The sequence below is a fragment of the Acomys russatus genome, chromosome 20 (genome assembly GCF_903995435.1).
Source record: "Acomys russatus chromosome 20, mAcoRus1.1, whole genome shotgun sequence".
NCBI classification, from domain to species: Eukaryota; Metazoa; Chordata; class Mammalia; order Rodentia; family Muridae; genus Acomys; species Acomys russatus.
Window position 1 is genome coordinate 63,708,841 of NC_067156.1, and position 23,723 is coordinate 63,732,563.

At 41.8% G+C, this 23,723-nt stretch overlaps 1 protein-coding gene across 1 annotated transcript in view; it reads left to right on the forward strand.

Moving 5' to 3' along the window:
* Positions 1–23,723, forward strand: part of Epg5 (ectopic P-granules 5 autophagy tethering factor) — a 95,896-nt gene that overhangs the window by 24,289 nt on the left and 47,884 nt on the right. Inside the window, exons 8-20 of the mRNA XM_051163706.1 lie at positions 1,038–1,152; positions 1,513–1,663; positions 2,939–3,094; positions 4,887–5,044; positions 7,674–7,828; positions 9,896–10,036; positions 13,744–13,908; positions 15,155–15,274; positions 16,203–16,462; positions 19,199–19,339; positions 21,233–21,377; positions 21,566–21,763; positions 22,440–22,550. Coding sequence (XP_051019663.1) covers positions 1,038–1,152; positions 1,513–1,663; positions 2,939–3,094; positions 4,887–5,044; positions 7,674–7,828; positions 9,896–10,036; positions 13,744–13,908; positions 15,155–15,274; positions 16,203–16,462; positions 19,199–19,339; positions 21,233–21,377; positions 21,566–21,763; positions 22,440–22,550 — 2,016 coding nt within the window. The remainder of the gene's footprint in view (positions 1–1,037; positions 1,153–1,512; positions 1,664–2,938; positions 3,095–4,886; positions 5,045–7,673; positions 7,829–9,895; positions 10,037–13,743; positions 13,909–15,154; positions 15,275–16,202; positions 16,463–19,198; positions 19,340–21,232; positions 21,378–21,565; positions 21,764–22,439; positions 22,551–23,723) is intronic.

Genomic DNA, 23,723 nt, shown 5'->3' on the forward strand with positions numbered 1-23,723 from the left:
GAGAACCTCCTCGCAAAACAAGAAGTCTGTGAGCTGGATTGGGCCAGACTCATCCTTTCATAACACCCTTTCTGTGAGAACTTGCCTTAGTTTATTTTAGAAGAAGTACTGTCAATAACTAAGGGCCTCTCACTAGAGCTCATCTCTTACAGGCCACATGCTAAGTCCCAGTACTACTAGGCTTGGGACTAAGCTGATACGTGAATCATGAGGCAAAACATAACTGAACTGTAGTGGGAACAGTAGATAAAGAGGGTGTGCTCAAGATATGAGTGAATTGCTGAATTGATTAGTCCCTTGTTGAGGTAATACATTCAGATCCCTCCCTTTTAATGTAGTGTATATGGGGACACAAGTTAACTTGATTTCTAAGGTGACTTTAGGCTCTGTTTCAAAGAGATACCAGAGGGGTCCCCTGAATGATCTGTGATCAGTTATTTTTGTCTTGCCCAAAGCAGAGCCTGAGGTATCTGTAACAAACACTAGCTGCTCCTCAGAAGTCTTCTGAACAGGACAGTAGACCTTGAGCTTTAATGGAAGAGGGCCATAGCTACAGATAACTTGAATAGAGCATGGTTGTTTAATTAACTGTTAATTTGCCCAACAGTGAGCCTCTTAGGAAGGTCCTCACTCTAGAAGAGGTGTTTTTGTTTGTTTGTTTTGTTTTGTTTTTGAGACAGGGTTTCTCTGTGTAGCTCTGCCTGTCCTAGAACTCACTCTGTAGATCAGGCTAGCCTCAAATTCAGAGACCCACCTGCCTCTGCCTTCTGAGTGCTGGGATTGGGATTACAGGTGTGTGCCACTGCCTTCTAGCTTTAATAGTTATTTTTATCTTATTATGATGTAATGAGTGCTGTTTCAGGCTCTGAACAATGGATGTGACTCAGGTATATATAACTTCAACTTGACTTTCAGAAGATGGCCTTGAGGTGTCTGTAAGGACCACACTGTGGCTTGGGATGCAGTAGTTCCCATAACCACAGACTAGAGGGTGATCTCATCTGCTCATCTGATGGGACTTGGCTTCTTCCTTTTAGGATGAAGACCCAGAGACCAGCTGGATTCTCCTTAATGAAGATGACTTGGTTATCCTTTTGTCCCAGTTTCCTTTTCATGAGCTCTTTCAACATCTTCTTGGGTTTAAAGCAAAAGGTAGAGAACTTTCTCTTGTCATAACTGGAAGGTGGTACTGGTCCAGGCTCCACACAGGAAGCTTCAAGTCTTGCTTCTTAGATGAGCTGCTGATAGGGGTTTTCCTGTGCCCACTGATGCAGAACCTCCTCTCTTGCGATGGTAATTTTTTAACTGCATTCTTAAATGAAGAAGGCCAGCTAGTGCACACGTTACCTAGGTTAACTGCAGTAATCTTAATGAAGTTCCCTTTTTGATATTGGGGCAAGAAAGGTGGGGTTAATCCCTCCTGCTCCTGGCTTTCTTACTGACTTACACAGCTGTGTTTTGCAGCTTTTTGTCATAGGACTTATTTTTCCTTGTTATCTGTTTCACTTCTAGGTGATTATTTACCTGAAACAACAAGGCCCCAGGAGATGATGAAAATTTTTGCCTTTGCCAACTCCTTAGTGGAACTTCTGGCTGTGGGATTAGAAACCTTTAACAGAGCCCGCTATAGGCAGTTTGTAAAGCGCATTGGATACCTGATCAGGTAATGGTGCCGTTGGCACGTCTGTGCTGGTGTCCCCTTGCTTAGACACATGAAGGATGATGGATGTGTACCTACATCTTCTCTCACCAGCTAGATGGGGTTTTATAAATGTTTCCAGTGAAAATATTTGATTAAGGGCAGGAGAGATGGCTCAGAGGTCAAAAACAGTGGTTGTTCTTTCAAAGGTCCTGAGTTCAATTCCTAGCAAGGACACGGTGGCTCATAACCATCTGTAATGGGATCTGGTGCCCTTTTCTGGCCTGCAGGTGTACATACAAACAGAACACTAAATAATAAACAAACAAACAAAATCTTTTTAAAAAAAGAAAATATTTGGTTAATTATCTAAGATTCAACTGATTTGTTACATAATGCTTAGAGTTCTGATTCTCAAAGCTGATGCTAGGGAGAAGGGCCAAGGAAGAGCAAGGAAGAGGCCTTCGTGTGGTGTGCTCCCTCCTCCGCCTGCAGCTGCTTTTCTTGGGAATGGTCACTGGCTGAACCATGCAGACTGGCAGTGGTTCTTTACTGGCATGATTCCCGAGCGTCCTTCTTCAGTTCCTTACTGTAGTTTAAAATATTTGGGAAAGTCTCAAAGACATAAATACGTCACATTCTATTCAACTGGGAGAACTTCACGTACTTGAGTGAAAGATATGTTTATGGTTTTATTAGCAAGTGTTTGAAAATTTTTGAGTTTATGAACTGCTTTTCTCTATCAACTTTATACCCTTTTCTACATCTTCAGTTTTTTTCTGGATCATTCTCTATAGCACATACATAGGCTATTCTTTTTTCCGACCTCTTTTCTTAAAAAGAAGTTCATAAAACTGCAAAATCTCTTCTTTTACCAGTTTTGTTTTCCAAACTGAGTCGATTTACATTTATTTATTCTAGTAAGCCTTATGAAGATTTATAGGATGCCCTCAAAGCCTGGGGCCCCTTAAAAGGCTAAGATCTTAGCACACATATGTCTCCTGTGCCCTGCAGCCCATGTACAGATGAGGATAGCTATGAGTGCAGCCCAACATGAAATGTTACATACAACCATAGGCAGACTATTCATTTTACTTATTTACTTGTCCTTATGCCTTCTGCAAAGCGTATTACCACGAGGATTGATTTTTCACTGTCTCTGTTAAAGGTCACCTTCAGCACTGAGCAGGTAGTAGGTGCGAGGTTAGCATGTACTGAGTATGTTGGTCCTCACATGCAGTGTAAAGGTGATGCTGAGTGAGCGATTGAAAAGTGCCATGTTGTTTCTCTCATGCTCAGGATGACGCTTGGCTATGTCAGTGACCACTGGGCACAGTATGTGAGCCATAGCACAGGCATGGGGTTAACACTACAACCCTACTCCATGGAGAAACTGCAGATTGAATTTGATGAGCTGTTTCTCAGAGCTGTTCTACATGTCCTGAAAGCCAAAAGGTAAGAGATAGGGTAACAGTTGGTGAGAGCTTCCTCCCTGGGAAGCAAGCTTAGCATGGAAGTCATTGACTTATGTGGGCCTTAGAGTGATGACTCAGTGTATTTCATCTACTTTTTATCTTGGGTAAATTCTTGGCCTTAGCTTCCTTATCTGTGCTGTACTTAAACCTGTGCATGGCCTAACACACATCAATATCTTGGAAACAGCCTCTGTGATGGGTGGTTTTATGTTAACTTGATACAAGTTGTAAGTCATCAGAGAGGAGGCAGCCTCAGCTGAGAAAACGTTTCCATAAAATTGGGCTGTAGGCAGACCTTAAGGGTGTTTCCTAATTAGTGAGTGATGTGGGAGTACCCACCCCATTGTGGGTGGTGCCATCCCTGGGCTGGCAGTCCTGGGTTCTATTAGAAACCAGGCTGAGCAAACCATGAAGAACAAGCCAGTAAGCAGCACCCTCCATGGCCTCTGCATCAGCTCCTGCCTCCAGGTCCCTGTTTGAGTTCTTATCTTGACTTTCTTTGATGATGAAAGGTAATGTGGAAGTATAAACAAAATAAACCTTTTCCTCCCCAGATTGCTTTGGCCATGATGTTCCATCATAGCAATAGTAACCCTAACTAAGATAGACTGCCTTTCATTGAAAAGGATCTTTGGTTCAAAACCCAGCACTTTTTCTTAATATTCTCCATATTTCTGAAAGTCTCATGTATAAATTTGTGATAATAATATTACCTTTGTTGTCTTTGCTACTTTGTAGGCTCTTTTTTCCCACTTTTTATCTCCCCAGTTTCATCCCCTATCACTAGATAGGAGAGAAAGAATGATAGAGGGCAAGAGAGAGAGATCCTTGAATCAACTAACAAATTGCACCAACCCCCCTGAATCACCAATGACCACCTACCCCATCTCTCAGCGCCCTTGCATTTATATACCCTCTGAGAAGTTCCCAGAATCCAATGTCACACAGTCACAGAAGCTATCTGCAGCTGACACAACCATGTCTCTACTAAGCATGAGGCAAATCATAGTCAGCTGCTGCAGACAGGGCAAAGCAGTCCCACATCCCCACACCTGGGATTAAAATGAGAACATATTCTTATAATATTTCTGTATTTTTTTTAAAGAAACAAAGTTCCAAAATTGTCACTACACCTTTGTTTTTGTAAGGATGGAATAAATTGATGATGTTTGCAGGTTGAGCAACCCTAGCACGGAAAGCTCAGGAATTAGAAACTTTAGTGTTAATGTTATGCTATAAATGGAAAATTCCACATTTGACCTCATGTGATGTGCAAAATTAAACAAACACATAGTAAAAATACTGTATAAAATTATCATTAGGGCTTTGTACATAAAGTATACACAAACTGTCCACATATAACCACTGTGTCTTGTTCACATTTGCCCCTTCTACTTCTCTGTCTTTGTCCCTCTCCAAATAGCCCTCCTTATTCTGAATAAAATTACATTGTATATATGTACACATTTTCTTTATCTATTCACCTATTATTAATGGAAGTCTAGTTCCATATATTGGCCTTTGTGAAAACATCAAGGTTTCATATTTAGACCAGTTTCTTCCATGGTATATGTTATTATATATGTGTAAATATTCCAAAAAATTTTTTAAAACTCTCAAATATTTTTGGTACAAATCATTATGATAAAGGATGCCCGCCTCTCTCTGTTGGAAACATGTGGAAGTATGAGAGCCTTTCTTGCTTCCCCTTTCTTAGTGTGGTGAAGCTTTCTAATTATAACATTTTCCCTGTTGCCATTTAAAATGTGTAGACTTGGCATTTGGCTGTTTATGTCTGAGATGCCCTTTGGCACGCTGTCGGTCCAGATGCTCTGGAAGCTCTTGTACCTCATGCACCAGGTGGAGAGTGGGAACCTGCAGCAACTCTGTGCTTCCCTGCAGCCGGCCGAGTGCAAGAGGCAACTGCAAGGTACTTCATGGGCAGCTTTTCTTCCTTCATGTGCTTCCTGGTCGCACCTTGGTCCTGCTTTAGAAGCGCTGTGCCATGATGATCGGACATTCAGGAGACTGCTTCATTGTTTCAGTTTGTTAGGTAGAATCCAAAATCCATTAGGTCAGTAATTTTGTGCAATAAGCACAGCGATCTAACTTTGAATTATTATTTTTTTTGCGTGTGTAACATTCTAGTCAGATCAACAAGTTGTCAGTTGCCTTGAGATTTGTTAAGGTTTGTGCCTAGGTGCTCCACTGATTTTTCTTTTCTGGTCTTTTTTTTTTTTTTTTTTTTTTTGTTTTTCGAGACAGGGTTTCTCTGTGTAGCCTTGGCCATCCTGGACTCACTTTGTAGACCAGGCTGGCCTCGAACTCACAGCAATCCGCCTGCCTCTGCCTCCCGAGTGCTGGGATTAAAGGCGTGCGCCACCATGCCCAGCTTTTTCTGTTTTTTTTTTTTTTTTTTAATTGTATTGATTTTATGAAGTAGGCAAGAGATAGATAGTAATTCCTCAAAAACTTAATTGGGTAGCAACACAGTGGTAGATTGTGTACTTAGCACGTATAAGTTTCTAGGTTTAATCCTCAGCAACAAAATAACTTCCCAAACTAAAATAACAAAAATTAATTGTAGTGAAAACTTGATTACATTTTAATGCACACTAATACTGAAATGCAGGATATTTGTGTTATAATGTTAAAAATGTTCTTGCTGAGGACCAGATTTGGCTCCAGGGGATCCAACACCCTCTTCTGGCCTCCCGGAAGTGCACATATGTGTTGCACCAATGTACATGCAGGTGGAATTACCCACGCCTGTAAAATAAAATAATGAATCAAAAAAAAAAAAAAAAAAAAAAAAAAAAGAATGTGAGCCAGGCGTGATGATGCGCACCTTTAATCCCAGCACTTGTTTGGCCAGTCCAGTCTGCGTAATCCAAGACAACCAGGGCTATAAAGAGCGGCCCTGTCGTACAAAAGCTGAAACAAAACAAAGGAAAACGCACACTACCTGCTTAGATGCACAGATATTTCTCCACTACCCTTTATATTAAAAAAATATGGAAGAAAACATAATAGAATACTAACAGGACTAAAAACATACCAAAGTCTCTTCTAAATTTCTAAACCTCTGCATTGCTTAAAAGAAAAAAATAATCTCAGCACTCAAGAGGCAGAGGCAGCCAGATTTAGTGAGTTCCAGGATAGCCAGGGCTATGTAGAGACTGTCTCAAAACAACAACAGCAACAAAAAACTCAAATGAAGAGGAAAAAAAAAACCCCAAACTTTATAAAACCTAAAATAAACAAACAAACAAAGAACAAAGAACAAAACCCCATATTATTGGCAAAATTTTGCAGCCATTCACTTTTTTCTTCATTCTTCTCAGTTTTCATTCTTTGTGTTTGTGTATGTGTTATACACAAATCTGTTTTTGTTTGCTTTCCTGTTTCAAGTTGGGTTTTTTTTTCTTGTTTGTTTTGCATTTTTGCTTGCAATTTTCTGGTTCATAAAATGTTTCTGCACTGCTGGGGAGGCGCTTGCATTGCTGTTTGCATAGTTGACCATGAGCTACCAGCTCTAAGTGTGTTTTGCGGCCGATCCTCTGACTGCTGGTGAAGTGGCAGACACAGCTGAGAGACTTGTCCTTTGCATGGTATCTGACTCAGACTAGACCTTGCGAGGTTTCCTCTATAGTGCCATCGGTCTTCCCTCCCAAGGACTTCCTGCCCTCAGGCTGGGATGTATTTCATAAATGAGCCACTTGCCTGCCTATAGCTATTTGTACAACTACAGAGTTATCAAAACTACCTCTAGTGACAAGGTGTGACCCTGCTCACACAGTTTCCTCTGAGAATGGGCTGAATGGATGATGTGCTGGTGTTACAGCCGCTTTCTTGTCCTTACTCTTAGTTTATGAGCTCATCTCCTGTGTTTGGAGTGCTGTGCTTATGCTGAGTACTTGCTGCCTGGGACAGTTTAAGAGTATCTGCATTCCTGTAGCTGAAAATGAGCCCCATGGAGTCACTCATGCCCATGAGGTTGACAGTGACACCTAGTGGCAGTAATAGTGCTTTGCACTAATCGTAAGTTCATCTTTTGGGATATCCTCCAGATCTGTACCGTGTTCTCTGCCTCACTCAATCCTTTAAAATAGCTTTCTGAGAGTTGAGGCATAGTTTAATGTTAGCTTTTTGCTCTGAGTCTGTATTACATTTCTGTGTTTTGGAATCTCAGAGGCCAACTGATTCAGCTTCTGATCCTGTAGGGATCCATTTGGAAAGGGGAAGATCTTTTTAATCTTTAAATATTAGTAAATTGAAATTTTCTATGGTTGGCTGGAGAGATGGCTCAGAGGTTAAGGGCACTGATTGCTTCTCCAGAGGTCCTCAGTTCAATTCCCAGCAACAACATGGTGGATCATAACCATCTATAATGTGATCGGATGTCCTCTTCTAGCCTGCCAATGTATATGAAGGCAGAGCACTGTATACATAATAAATAAACAAATAATTTAAAAATAATTTCTATGCCATCTTTCTGGTAGTATAACTAAATATATGGGTCTCCTTCTATGTTTTATGTTTTTGGTGTGAACTTGCAGACCCAGAGCGTTTTGCGAGCTTTGAGAAGTGTCTTTCTTCCATGAATAGTTCAGATGAGATCTGTCTTCTGACTACCTTTGCTCAGATGGCTCGAGCCAGAAGAACCAATGTGGATGAAGACTTCATAAAAATCATTGTTTTGGAGATCTATGAGGTTAGAATGTGAAGTTTTGTGAATGCTTTCTTTTGGTGTCTGTTCATTCTTGGGTACTGCTTTTTAAAAAATGTGACTTACTGAGCTCCAGCTTGTGCTTATGGATAGGATGGAGAATCAAAGCTGTGGGGAATTTAGAAAACCTGTAATTTAAAATTCTGTTTCCCACTACTGTCTCTTGACATTTGATGCAAACTTTTGGTTAGGAATCAATAGTCTGGCACACCCCGACATTGCAGCTTTTGTGTCTTCTATAGCCACACACCAAGTGCCACCCTAGTGCTCCTGCTAGGAACATGGATACATGGCTTTCAACTCACTTTAAATGAGGGGAAGTGAAGTTTTGGTTTAGCTTTGCTATTAGTTGTCCATCTTAAGCAAAAATAGAACTTGTCAATCTGCCTTGTGTTTCTCATGTGCAGGATGACGAGCTGAGCTGAGAGCCTGACATTTCTTAGTTTTTATCTGCTCCTTCTCTAACAGGAGAAATGCAAGGACTCCAAGGGTCTCACTGGAGAGCCCAGACCCTGAGGTGATGTGCACTGAGAGGAAAACTGCACAGAAATGCTGGATACTCAGGAGTGGGTCCAATAAATCTCTCTTCCCCTCCTCTCCTGAGGAATGTCAGCAGTCAGCAAGCCCAGCTCTGGTTATCATTTGTAAGGAGGCACAGTGAAATCCTGGAGCTGGTGGTGTTTGTCTTGGAGGACAGTCCTGTACTTCAAGATTTTAAAAGCTTTATACTTAGGTTTTTTTTTTGGTAGTAGAGATTGTGTATTTCTATGAAATGTCTTTTTAAAAAATAATTTTAGTGATTTCCTCAAATTAATAAGCTATATATTCATCTGTTTCATTATGAATGAGAAACTTTGTCTTTTTGAGACGAGATCTTTTTAAAAAAATTAATTTGTTTATTCACTTTACATTCTGGTTGTAGCCTTCTCCCTCCTCTCCTCCAAATTCCCCTCCCCCTCCCCCTATTCCTTTGAAGAGGGGACCCCCCCCCCCCCCATCTACCCACCCCAGCTCATCTAGTTGCATCAGGACTGAGCTTGCCATCTTCCCCTGTGGCCTGGTGAGGCAGCCCCTACCAAGGGGAAGTGATCAAAAGTCAGGCAACAGAGTCCATGTCACAGACAGCCCCTGCTCCTCTTACTAGTGGACTCACATGAAGACTAAGCTGCCATCAGCTACATCTGTGTAGAGGACCTAGGCCCAGTCTATGCATGGTCCTTAGTTGATGCTTTAGACTCCACAAGCTCCTCTGGGCCCTGGTTAGTTGGTTCTGTTGGTCTTCTTGTGGAGCTCTTGTCACCTCTAGGTCCATTTATTCTTCACCCCCCCCCCACCTTTTCTATAAGACTCCCTATGCTTAGCCCAATGTTTGGCTGTGAGTCTCAGCAAATGTTTCAAACTGGTGTTGGGTGGAGCCTCTCAGAGGACAATTCTGCTAGGCTCCTGTCTGCAAGCATAGCATAGTATCATTAATGGTGTCAGGGGTTGGCTCTCCTCCATGGGGTGGGTTGGGCCAGTCATTGGTAGGGCATTCCCTCAATCTTTGCTGTATCTGTTCTATTAAAATGAGGTCTTGTTATGTTGCCCAAGCTGGTCTCCAACTCCTGGACTCAAACAGTTCTCCTAGTTCAGGGTTCCAAGTATCTGTGGCTTCAGGCTCATGTCCACTGTGCTTTTTTGGGATACGTTTTAACTCATGGATGTAAATAAATAGGTGTCGTTTTCTGTTCTCTCTCCCTAACCCTTTCTGCCTCAGGGAGATAGTTTGCTGTCTCAAGTTCTGACAAGTTGTGAGGTTCAATGCAAGATGATGTTTTGTGGGGAAAATCTATGGAAATACGTTTTGATTGTTAGTATTAAAAGTGTCATTTCTTGCCGGGCATGGTGGCACACACCTGTAATCCCGGCACTCAGGAGGCAGAGGCTGGCAGATCACTGGGAGTTTGAGGCCAGCCTAGTCTACACAGCGAGTCCAGGACAGCCAAGATAACATGAGAAACCCTGTCTCGAAAAAAAAAAAAAGTATCAATTCTTTCCCCACCTCTCATTTAGGTATCTTATGTTACCCTGTCTACCAGAGAAACCTTTTCAAAGGTTGGTCGAGAGCTTCTGGGGTCCATCACAGCTGTTCAACCTGAGATTATTTCTGTCCTTCTGGATAGAGTGCAAGAAACCATTGACCAAGTGGGAATGGTAAGAATGTTGACATCATCATTTTGAAAGCATCCTGAAGTAGCTGGGTATCTGTGGCACATGCCTTTTAATCCTAGCACTCGGTCTACAAAGCAAGTCCCAATATAGAGAAACCCTGTCTGGAAAAACCAAAACAAGCAAAAAACAACCCCCCCCCAAAAAAAACCCCCAAAACCTGAAGTAATGAAGCAGTGGCAATAATAGAGACGTTGCTCGTAATGACTCTCCTGCAACACGCCCCAAGTGTGGGGTGGGTTCTACAGGATCGTCCTCACCTTCTGTCGTCAGTCCCTCCTGCAGTCCACATACAGTTTAAAGAAAGCCTTATTGGATATAATTCACCTGCCTTGGTGAAGGTGTATGTGCTGGTGATTGTAGTCCAGGCACGGGTAGGTGCAGCCCTTTGTCACCTCACAGAGAAGCCCTCTTCACAAGGTTTCCCATACCCTTCCTTGGCTGCCATTCCCCATTCCCTAATCTCCATGGAGCTGCCTGTTTCAGACATTTTATGTAAGTGTTATTGTAGTGGGTAGTCTCCTGTGTCTGGCTTATTTTACTTTGCATACTATGAGTTCTTCCAGAATTTCCTTCCTTTTAAACCTTGAGTAATAGTTCACTGAATTTCTCTATCACATTTCATTTATCTGTTTGTCAGTTGATGGGCATTTGATTTGCTTCCACCTTCTGGTGTTCTGACCATAATTTCCAATGAATATATTTTGAGAGACTTTGGTTCCAGTTCTTATTTTTGTTCATTCATTATTTAGTGTATGTATGTGTATGGGTGTGTATGTATCTCAAATGTGTCGTGCATGTGTGTGGACATCAAAGGACAACTTGTAAGGCTGTCGTTCTCTTCACCTTGTGGATTCTAGGAATCCAACTCAGATTGTCAGGCTTGGTGGCAAGCATCTTTACCATTAGTTATCTCAGTAGCCCTGTTTTCAGTGCAGAGTCTAGAGCCCAGGAATGTGTATGATTATAGTCTTCAAATTGGTATCAATTTATTTATTTTTATAAATATATCTATATATTTATATAAATATGTTATTTTATAAATATATAAAAATTATATACACATATTGCCAATTTTGCAGTTTCAAAGATTGGCTCATTTTCCGAATGCATGTTTTAGTTTTGTTTATGAAAGCCATATACCCCTTAAAGCAAAATTAGTGTGGATTTTTTTTTGTCTTACAGTACAGTAAAAGCATCAATATATTTAAAATATTTATAAATTCTATATTAAGTTGTTTACTGAAAGAATTCCTCTTTCTTCCTCTTTCTCGCTCTCTTTCTTTTTTCTTTCTCTTTCTCTCCTTTTTTTTTTTTTTTAATAGACAGAGTCTTGCTAGCCCAGGCTGGCCTTAGAGTTCACGGTGATTCCTTGTTTCAGCCTTCTGAGTGCTGGGATTACAGGTGTTTGCTGCCACACCTACCAGTGTGTGATTCATTAGCTCAGGACATTGAATTCAGAGCTTAATGCATTCTGGGCAAGTGCTGTAGCATTGCTCTGTCAGCTAGATGCCAGCTGTTTACTAGAATTCTTAGCTGGTGTTCCTGTGTAATTGTTAATGCCTTGTATTTCTTTTACTTGTTTGGTGGTGTTGACTAGAACCTTTACTGTATAAGTGGGAGTGGGCACTCTTGTCTCAGTTCTGTGATAGGGGAATGGTTCAAAAGTCCACTGCTAGCTAGCATCATTAGCTTACGGTTTCTGTCAGACACATACAGCTTCCTGTAGGACTCTTCTGGTTTTGAAGTTTCTGTTCTATGGCTCTGGCAAACTGTGCAGACTTAACTCTGTGACGTGGGTCATTGTACTCATGATGTGCCTGCCTCCATCTCCTTCAGCAGATCCTAGCGGTGTGCACCACAGCAACCATCAACATGACCTACTGAGATAGGAGGGTTGTGAACTGGGAAGCCATTGTCAACTTCGTAATATCAAGTTGTCGCAAACAAGCAGAGCATAACACACAGATAGTATTAGCCAGGTTTCTCTAAAGGAACAGAACTGATAGGTTGACTATATATGGATAAGAGGGTGGTGTTATTACTGTTGTGGTCCAGGTAGTCCAACAATGGCTGTCTCTCTTTGGAAAGAGTGTGGTAGTTGTTCAGTCCATGAGGCTGGATGTCTGGTGTCAAGAGTTCCGGGGGACTCCTAGAGAACTGCTGGCTCCGGAGAAGTAGATTCTAATACCAGGGATGCCTCAGCAGCAGGATGGGTGTACTTGCTAGTGAGAGTGAAGTCAGGCAGGCAAAAGGCAAAATCTTTCTTCTTCCATGTCCTTTTACTATGCTGCCACAGAAGGTGAGGCCCAAATATAGGGGTGGGTCTTCCCACCTCAAATGATCCAGGCAGGAAAATCCCTCACAGTTGTGCTGAGCTGCATCAGTTTTAGTTGATTGAGATGTAGTTACGTTGGCAATCAAGATTAGTCATCACACCAGGAAAAACGTCACATAGTACTTGCATTGTATTTTCACTGAACAGCCTCTTTAAAATGTAAAAGGAGCCGGGCGGTGGTGGCGCACGCTGTTAATCTCAGCACTTGGGAGGCAGCGGTAGGTGGATCGCTGTGAGTTCAAGGCCAGCCTGATCTACAAAGTGAGGCCAGGACAGCCAAGGCTACACAGGGAGACCCTGTTTTGAAAAACCAAAGAAACAAAAACAAACAAACAAAACATAAAAGGAGTCAACTGAACACAGGACTCCTACCTGGATTCCTAATACTTTGGAGGCTGAGACAGGAGGATCACATTGAGTTAGTTCCAAGTTAGCCTAGGCTACATACTGTCACAGAACTGCCTGGGCTATTGAGTAAGACATTATAAAGTTAGTTATGCTTCTGACTACCATCCTAAAGGAAAAATTTTTTTATGTGAGCCTGCGTTTTCTTAATTTGTGTGTGTGTGTGTATGTATAATTTTAATGAAAAAGTTGTGTTGTAGACTTTTTTTGTGTGTGCAAACAGGTTTTAAACCCATTTTAACCTAGATATTTCAAATACATGTAAAGTAGAGGGCGTTCAAGGTGGCTTAGCATACAGAGTCCTTGCTGTGCAAACATGGTGACCTGTGTCATCCCTGGGACCCACATAAAGGTAAAAGAAGAGAACCAGTGCCACAAATTTGTCCTAGGATCCCCATCCACACTCACACCACTCCTGTTCTTGTCTACACTTAGGACTAGGGGATGGACACACACACACACATACACTGTGATAATGATAAATAGGACTGTATCCAGCATCCAGTGTCAGAAATTATCAACTCTTGATCTCGTTTCATCTGTCCTTACATTGACTTATTACTGGCCCAACAGATTCCTTTCCAGCAAATAGAAATATCTTTACATGGTATTGTGTAGAAGAGAAATATTTTTAAAAATCAGTGGCTTATTCTGATTTATCATCACTTTAAATTTGTGTTTTGGTATGGTAGTTTACCTGGATGGAAACATACCAATTTAAACAATAAAAAGATTTGACCTCTGCAAAGGATTGCCTGTGTTTTAGGTCTGTCATTGTTTTAAAAGTGCATTTTATTTGTTTGTCCATTATTTTAATTTTACTTGCCTCAAAATCAAATTCACCCCCACATCCTTTCCAAGGAAAAATTGCAAGCAGTTTAATAATGTATTGGGTAATGCAGTATTGTTCCTGAGTCTTAAATTTAACCATTGCTTTCTTTTTAAAAAGGTTTCTTTATACTTGTTTAAAGAATTGCCATTGTATCTTTGGCAACCCTCTGCCTCTGAGATAGCTGTGGTTCGAGACTGGTTACTGAACTGCAGTCTGACAGCAGTGAAGAACAAGCTGGCCTGTGTGATCCTAGAAGGACTGAATTGGGGCTTTACTGACCAGGTATGCCATTCCCAAGAAACAGAGTTTACACGGATCAGTTTCAGGAGTGTTTTCTTAAAGCAGTAACATCTCTTTCTGCCACTTGCTAGGCCTGCAAATTCTCTCAGCTATGTTAGAGTTTAGGGTCTCCTTCTCTTCCTCCTTCTCCTCCAGTGGGGATTGAAGCTAGGGCTTTGTACATGCCCGGAAGGGGTTCTACCACTGAGCTATAGTCCCTAAAGTATCTTTTCTTTACTTCTGATTTTGTTGTGAACATCCTCTAGTGAAGGTACGTATATTAAACACTGTTGCCCTGGTGTTGACTGAGTTGGTAAAGTGTTCACTGTACAGCGTGAGGACCCCATCCCCATCCCTAGCAACCACATAAAAGCTGGGTACAGCAGCAGGTGCCTGTAATCTCCACACTGGAGAGAGGGACACAGGTGGACCCACCATGGAGATTGCTGGCCAGTGGCCTTACATGTGCACACACAGTCAAGAAAAAGAAAGATCTTCCCTGTGTCTTTAAGCCATTTGAATGCACTGTTTTATCTTTGGCTACTTACTTCATTTCCTCCTGACTGTATCTGCTGCCCCAGGCCTCTTTCTGCAGTCTGTCCTGTATGTCATCGCCAGAGTTGTTTTCTACAACATGCCTTAATTATGAGTTTGACTTTGCTCTGATCCCTGCTCAGTGACCTCCTGACAGTGTGACTCTGAACAAGCTTCCTAAACTCTGAGCATCATTTGCCCATCTGTAGATATTAATATCAACAATCCTTCCCCATTGAGTTATTACAGAGAGCTAGAGAAACTGTTAAAGTTAATTCCTCACTTCAGAATTATTAATAGTTACTATTAAGGGCTTGCTATATGTTGTCTCCTAAGAGACATGCTACTGATTTTGACTGTTATATTTTTTGCCTCATTACCTGAGTTTTATTAATTGGCTTATTGATCAGAATGCAAACAATTGGCAGGGACTGGGGGGACATGAGCCCTCTATAGCTGCTGGCATCTTTCATTTTAATACTTGTTGGGGAGGCTTGGGGATGATCGAGGCTAGACATGACTTGGTGCAGTGTTCTTGTTCTTGTTCTTGTTCTGTTGTTGTTTTGTAATTTCACTTTAAGGAGATACGGTTTTTGAAACATTTATCTTATGAATCCAAAGTCTTGTTTTACTTTTCTGCCTTTGTTTTTTAAGGAACTGTTTACTATATGAGGATGGTATATTATGTTTGTGCTTTTGTTTGTTTTCTCAAAAGGGTACCCTTCATTTGGATCAAGCATTGCACACTGATGTGGCCTTGCTAGTCCTCGAGGCTTATCAGAAGTACCTAGCACAGAAGCCCTATGCTGGGCTGATTTCCGAAAGTATGAAACAGGTACTCACTCTTCTTGTGTACTGAGAACATAAGTCCTCATTGAAAAATTGCCCGGGAATATGAGATTGGAGTTTTGATTTATTTCTACCAATTCAAGATAGCAAACTTAAAATTTCTTTTCTTTTCTTTTTCCCTGAGACAAGGTTTCTCTGTGTAGCCTTGGTTATCCTGGACTCGCTTAGTAGACCAGGCTGGCCTCAAACTCAGAGAGATCCACCTGCCTCTGCCTCCCGAGTGCTGGGATTAAAGGCGTGCACCATCACGCCTAGCTCAAGATACCAAATTTAATTTTCATAGTTTTAAAAGATTTTTCTTTAAAAGTTGTCTTATTTTGAGATATGATGTCACTATGTACCCTTGCTGTCCTGAAACTCACCCAGGCTGGTCTTGAACTCACAGAGATCTGCCAGGCTCTGCCTCCTGAATTCTGGGATTAAAGGCCTGCCCTACCACCCATGACAAAAAAAAATTTTTTTTGTGATCATTAGTGTTTCAGAGTTTGGCCTGGGTTATAGAGATATATTGGAGCTCAGATGTACAACTCAGGAGAACTGAGTGACATTTTAAAATCCTTTGCAGATTGGTAGCTAAATTATTGGTAGTTTGATATTTATCTTTATACTGATAAATTGACAAATGATATCTGTGAGTCCCCTAACACTGGTTTGATGACTGTGTAACACAGTGTTCTTGAGAATCAGCCTTTATATTCTTCTGCTTGGGCTGAGATCAGGCTCACAAAGCACGTAAGTGGAGTGCGGAGATGCCAATGGGACAGTGCTGTGATACAGTGCAGCAAGCATCAACCAAGGGCAGTGAGGAGCGCATTCTCTTCCCAGGGCATTATTGACACAAACAGAGGTGTAGATGATGCTACTGGTTTAATTTATATATGACTAATATTATTTAAAATGAATGATTGTTTCAGGTTTCATATCTGGCCAGTATTGTTCGATATGGAGAGACTCCCGAGACCTCATTTAACCAGTGGGCCTGGAATTTGATCTTAAGGTTAAAATTACACAAAAATGATTTTGGACGACAGCAGAACTGCCCAGGTGTTCCCTTCTCCAGCACGGTACCTGACATGACAGAGTCACCCATGTTCCACCCTCTCCTGAAGGCTGTGAAGTCAGGCATGCCCATTGGCTGCTATCTTGCCTTAGCTCTGACAGCTGTTGGGCACAGGTACTGTATGCTGAACCTCCAGTGTAGCTTGTAGGTAGGAGTTCTAGAATCTTATCTGTTCACATTCCAGCCATGAGGCCTTCATTAAACCCATAGGTTAGGGCCAAATAATGAGCCTCATTGATTAGCTTATAAAGGGAGAGTAATACCCAAATTCATTCCTGTTCATTTGCCAAAACAAATATGTATATATAGGTCATCTAAAGCTTCCTTGTAGAAGGTGGCGACTTTTCTTACTCCTTTGTGTGTCTCAGAACTTGTGCTCAGTAGATGCATATGGTAGAATGAAGGGATGCAAGAAGGCACACCTGGTGAGGGAGGTGAGCTAAGCGGAAATGGGGCGATACTGAGCAGAGGTGATTGGATGGCTGGTAGGACAAATTTGAAAGTAGGTAAGAGAGGGTGGTGATGTAGAATGTTTCAGAAGGACAAGGACAAGGTTATCTAGGGCTGTCCTTGCTACATTGTTCCCAGCAGCTCTGGCTCCAGAATGGTTCCCTGAGCCCTGGGGCCCTCACCTCTCAGATGGAGATGGCAGTACTGACTGGCCTCATAAAGCTTAACCAGTCACAATAGAACAGTGCCTGGGTTGTTGGTTCTTTAACTATAGTTTTTCAAACTTGTTTCATGTTTTCTCTGGATGCGGTAGCTATTCTGGGGCTGCCGTTCTTATTCACTGTTGGGTTCTTCTGTACATACTGATTACTGATGGCAGTGAGAGACAGAGAGTAAGTGTTTTCCTTTGGAATTGGTTCCATAGCTACAGTCTGTGAATTGAATAGAAGCAACTCCCATTAAAAGAAAGAAAGAAAGAAAGGAAGGAAGGAAGGAAGGGAAGAAAGAAAGAAAGAAAAAATAGCATAAGCTGGTTGTAGTGGCACAGGCCTTTAATCCCAGCATTCAAGAGGTCGAGGCAGGACAGGCGGATCTCTGTGAGTTCAAGGCCAGCCTGTCTACAAATTGAGTCCAGTACAGCCAAGGATACACAGAGAAGCCCTGTCTTGAAAAACAAAACAAAACAAAAAACCCAAAATTCAAAAAAAAAAAAAAAATCCAAAACAAAAAACGAACAAAGAAAAAAAACAAAATAAAACAAAACAAACCCTCCCAAAACCAAAAACAAAAATAACTAAACAAACCAACCAGTCTGTGTTCTGAGGCTTGGGAGTACAGTAGACAGACTTATATTGTACATAACCTTAACCTTACGGAGAGTGCAGAGAATAATAGAAGGGCACCCAGAATCGTTTTCATGCTAAAATGTTGTTTATAAAATATATTCCTTAAAATTGATATTATTTTTTTCTTTTTCAAAAATTTATATTGTTAAAAAAACAATGTGTATATGTGTGTGTGTGCACCATAATGTGTGTGGTACCTGCATAGGCCAGAGTCTGTGGATCCCCTGGAGCCAGACTCCAGCCTGTCATGGCTGTTGGGACTTGTCCTTCTGGAAATATTTGCTCTTAGCCATTTCAGCCTTTATTCTGTTCAATACTTTTCTTTCTTCTTAGAGTGTATAGTTACATAATCTATGAAATATATGTAAAACATATATAATTTTGTATTTTGTTGTTACTATTGTAAGTACTTCCTACACAGTAGCCCTTTGTACTATTAACTTTTATTCTTTGGAGGCTTTTCCCTCTTAGAGTTAAAGCAATACAGGGAAAGTATAAAATCTTGAAAGTAGGGAAAACCCACTTGCTTCTCCTGCTCCTATACCCTGAGCAATCTGTGAGGTCACCTCTGAGTGCTTCTTCTTTATCTAACATATCTTTCCTGTTAGACGTAATCATGAGAACACAGTGTGGAGTCTAACCATAGCATAAATGTGTTTTCCTGTGGCTTCTGACTGTCATGTTTATTATTGTTGTTGTGAGACAGGATCTCACTGTGTAGCCTTGGCTGTCTGGACCTCTGTTTGGAACAGGCTGGCTTTGAACTCACAGCAACTTGTATGCACCTGCCTCCTGATTCCTGGGCATGTGTATTATTTGAAAATGATGCTAAAAATTTCCATTGAACATATTTCCCCTAACTTTACTTAAATCTCCTACAACTATATTTTGCAGTTGGAAAAATGAGGAGCTTTATTTTTATATAGGTCAACTTCTATTTCCCCCCTATATTTGTTCAAATAAATAATTACATTTCAAATTCAAACTAAAAATAAATCATTTAAGTCAGTTAAACTAAAAAGAAAGCAGCAAAATGAGAAAATACAAAATATAGTACAAATGTATTGGAAAATAATATATGTATATCTACAAACAGAAACAACAACAAAATAGCCAACCAACCAAAGAAACAAAATAACTATTGTTTATTATTATTCAGTAATATTTATAATAAGCTATTGCAAAGGAAGAGAAAATGTGTGGGACAAGTGCAGTCAGGCTGGCGGAGTGAGCTCATGCTCTAAGCTTCCCTGTGCTGCGGTAGCCGCTGGGACACTTAAGTAGGGCCAGCTTTGGCTTCTCATCTCGTTCCTGGGGCACCATGTAAATTTGGTCACAGTGCTTTCAACTTTCTCATTTAATGAGAGAAAATATAGATGAGATTTTAAGAATTCTGTATTTCTAAGTTACGAGTCTAGTCTTTCTGTGTAAGTTATTCACTAAAAGTTTGGATAACTGAGATAATCCAGGTATTGTAAGCTTGTATTTCATTTTAGGAATACAATTTTATGAATGAGGTACAGAGTGCTCACATTTCCCTTTCATTTTTTTGTAGCATTGAGAAGTTCTGTGCAGAAGGCATCCCGCTGTTGGGAAATCTGGTCCAATCAAGGCATTTGAGAGCAGTGGTCCATGCCCTAGATAAGATTCTGCCTTTGTTCTATCCTTGCCAGTATTACCTTCTGAAGAATGAGCAGTGAGTATATTCTACAACAGTAGCACCCCAGTAGGTAGAAATGGCTTTAGTTTCTGGTTTCTAGAGTAAATTAAAAGGGGATGGTATTTCAGTTGGTTGTTTTTTGTTTGTTTGTTTGGTTTTTGTTTTCCTCTCAGTTTGTAGAAATACATGTTGTATTTTCCAATATATTTAAAGTGTATTTTTATTTTTTTACCTTCTTTTTTCAGTTTAATAGACTGCTTATCATTTTTTAAGGTTTATCTTTATTGCTGATTTCATATACTTTGTGTGTCTGTGTGGCAGTATGGGCACATGCTTGCAGTGGCCGGAGGAGGGTGTCAGACATCTCTGGAACTGGTTGTTAGACACTGATGCTGGGAACCATACTTGGTCCTTTACAAGAGAAGTACATGCTCTTAACTGCCAACCCATCTCTCCAGCCTCCAGCAGTACGTTTTTGTTTGTTTGGGTTTTCTGAGACAGGGTTTCTCTATGTAGCCTTGGCTGTCCTGGACTTACTTTGTAGACCAGGCTGGCTGGGAACTCACTGAGATCCGACTGCTTCTGCCTCCCGAGTGCTGGGATTAAAGGCATGCGTCACCACAGCTGGCTCCCCAATAGTGTTTGTTTGGTTGATTGTTTTTATTTTTTTTTATGAGATAGAAAACTTGTGCACTCAGGTTTAGAATGTAGTTGATGAGCATTGTTTAGATTAATGATTCTAGTTTTATTTTTATAAAGGTATTTCCTATTCACTTAAATTATAATTGCTTAGAAGCCTGTTAGTATTTAAAAGAGCACTTGTTTCCCTGAAACTCTTGGAACAGTGGTCCTTATGTGTATCAGCAGTGGTACCAACACCAAAGCATACTATTTTATGTAGTCTACGGGTTGTAGGCAGATAAAATGAATGCAAAAGTGGGAAGAGATGACCTTTCCAGGAGGCAGGGAGCTGACCACCTGGGGCTTTATGAAGAGTGATTGAAAGGGGAGGTAAGAATCCAGTGGTGCTAGAGTGGGAAGTGTGCGCAAGGGGGTAAGGGTGGCGTCCATGTTCTTATGAATGCTTTTGGTTCAGTATTTCTCAGATTGACTTGCTGATGGGTGTTACCTGGTTCTGCATTCCCATACTCCTGGAGATTTGACCTTAGTAGAAAGGCTTAGGGCTGGGATACTTTTAAAAATTAAAATTAGCATCCTCCACACTTGGAAACAGAATCTCTGCTTAGGAGTCCAAGATATGGAGGGGATAATGCAATCTCAAGGTGTTTTCTTCCAGGTCCCTTTAACTTGTCTGTATGTATTTGACTTGGACCTGTCCATTACAGTGCTGTAGAGCCTTTTAATTCAACACACATTTGTTCTTCTGAAGTCCTTGAAAATTTATCAGAATATCTAAATAGTACAGTATTCTAAAAGTGGAACTAATTTAACGTTTTTCTGAGCTCTGGGCATATAAAGCAGTGGTAGAGCCTTGCCCAGTACACTCACAGTCCATCCCTAGTCACCATCGCCCCTTTGCCCAAGTCTGCTGTGGTGGCACATGTCTGTGGTCCCAGCATCTTGGGAGGTCTGCCTTCCAAGGGCAGTTTCAGCCACATAACAACTTAGAGATTAGCTAGGCTCCATGAGACCCTGTCTCAAAACAGCAAGAGAAAAAGCAAGCAAACGCAGCCCCACTGCTACAGTTCTGCCCGTCTGGAACGCAAGGCTTGAGATCCTTTGTGCTCCACAGTTTTGTTTTGTTTTTTATTTTTTTTTCGGGACAGGGTTTCTCTGTGTAGCCCTGGCTATCCTGGACTCACTTTGTAGACCAGGCTGGCCTCGGACTTACATCAACCCACCTGCCTCTGCCTCCCGAGTGCTGGGATTAGAAGTGTGCGCCACCACACCTGGCTATGTGCTCCACAGGTTTTTGTCGAACCTTCTCCTCTTCCTACACTTGGACAGTGGTGTTCCTCAGGGGGTCACACAGCAGGTCACCCACAAGGTGGCACAGCATCTGACAGGAACCAGCCACGGGGACAATGTGAAGCTTCTCAACAGCATGATCCAGGTCAGAGCCCTTACAAGTTGCGTGTGTGTGTGTGTGTGTGTGTGTGTGTGTGTGTGTGTGTCGCATTAGAGTATGGCAAGGCTGGTAGAGTAGGGCTTTCATGGGCGTGGATACATTTGGAATGCATTTTAATGTGGGAGGGCGGGCAGTTGTTAACCGTCTGTATCACCTGAGGTCCTTCTTCACAGGCACACATATGTGTGAGCACTCAGCCTAATGAGGTAGGCCCCGTGGCTGTGTTGGAGTTCTGGATCCAGGCGCTCATAAGCCAGCACCTGTGGTACCGAGAGCAGCCCATTCTCTTCCTCATGGATCACTTGTGTAAAACAGCTTTTCACCTGATGCAGGAAGACTGTGTGCAGAAGCTGCTCTACCAACAGCACAAGGTAACTGTAAGAAAACCTTCCAGCCATTGGCTAGGTGCTAGGTGCTAAAAGGGTCTCCTAAATATTCAGTTCCTGGTAATAATCTCTGGCAGATCTTTATTATTTTTATACAAATTACACCTTAATGTTGTCTCATCTCAGTAGTTATAGTCTGAGGGAAGGCATAGAGGAGTACGCCAAGGAGAGCCTGTAGTGTTTAGTACCTGTCTCTGTGGTGCACCCTGGGATTGTTGCAGCAGACAGTCCCATTCCTGAAGTCTTTTTTCAGTTAGTATGTATACAAAGTCATGACATTCATGATAATATTTTTATACATGTACGTCATGTACTTTGTTCATGACTGGGTCACTGCTGAATTCTACCTGACCTTTAAAAAAGAACTAACCGTAACGCTCCCCAGACTCTTCCACAGAATCTCATGGAGGAGTGTTACCAAACTCACTCCATGAGCTGGTGTTAGCCCGACACCAAAAACAGTTAAGGGGATGATAAAGAATGAAAGCCCAGTCCGCGATGAACATAGAAACCAGACTCTAAGTACAGCGCGTGATCCTGAATGCAGCTACACCATGCAGTCTGTGTCCTGTTGGAATCTTCCAGTGCAGAGGTTACTGCTGACGCCTGGGGGAGTCAGGCTCTTTGAAAACTCCTTGCTGCAACTCTTGTCCTCATGCAGAATGCTTTGGGTTACCACTGTGACCGGAGTCTCCTCTCCTCCTTGGTGAGCTGGATTGTGGCAGGCAACATCACACCTTCCTTCGTGGAGGGCTTGTCCATGTCCACGCAGGTATGAAACCTACTAAGGGCTGTTAAAATCTTTGTGAATTTTAATTTTGTTGCCATCCTTGCTGAGGTTAAGTCAGGGGCTGCGTGGAGAGAGATCAAGAGTGGGTGTTAGGGGTAGGTGGCCCCTGTTTCAGAGTGATGCTGCCACTTGCTAGCTCTGTGCCTTGGGCTGCTTGCTTACTTCTCTGTCTTCAGTTTCCTCATCGTCAGTTGAGAATATAATCGAGTCTGTATGTAAAGCACTCAGAACAGGCCTTCTTAGCCAGTGCTCAGCAGCTGTCTCATCGTCGCTGCCAGGCTCAGGCTGCGTGAATCATGCTGCTTCACTCCTGAAGCCAGTAGTAACGTCCTTCAGTCTGTTAGCTGGTCCTCCAGGGCCTGAGCTGACACAGTTCCTCACGGATGTGTACCCACCTCTCCACTTCTGTTTTTCTGCCTTACTGAGACTAAAGGGCCATCTTTCCTGCCTAGCTCTAGAACATTCTCTGGTACAGCACCCCACCCCCAAATGCAGTCATCATCATTTTCCCCTAGAGTAGTGGTTCTTAGCCTGTGGGTTGTGACTCCTTTGGGGGTAAAACGACCCTTTCACAGGGGTCATCTAAGACCATCAGAAAACATAGATATTTACGTTATGATTTATAACTGTAGCAAAGTTACAGTTATAAAGTGGCAACAAATATACACACACACACACACACACACACACATATATCTATATATGTATATGTGTATATATACATACACACATACATACACATACACATATGTTTGTTTGTTTGTTTGTTTTGAGTCAGGGTTTCTTTGTGTAGCCTTGGCTGTCCTGGACTCACTTTGCAGACCATCTTGGCTGGCCTCAAACCCACAGCACTCTGCCTGCCTCTGCCTCCATGAGTGCTGGGATTAAAGGTGTGGTTGGAGGTCACCAGAACATGACGTATTCTAAAGGGTCATGGTGTTAGGAAGGTTGAGAACCACTGCTCTAGAAGAATTTAGCACTTCTCAATTACTTGTTTTGTCTAAATGTATACATGTGACAAGAACATAGACACATACTAAGTACACAGGAAGTTTCAAAGCCCAATATTTGTTGCCTGAGAACTGCATGTGTGTGTTTTGCAGTCCTATAGATCAAACCCAGGGACTTGTGCGTGCTAGGCAAATGCTGCATCAC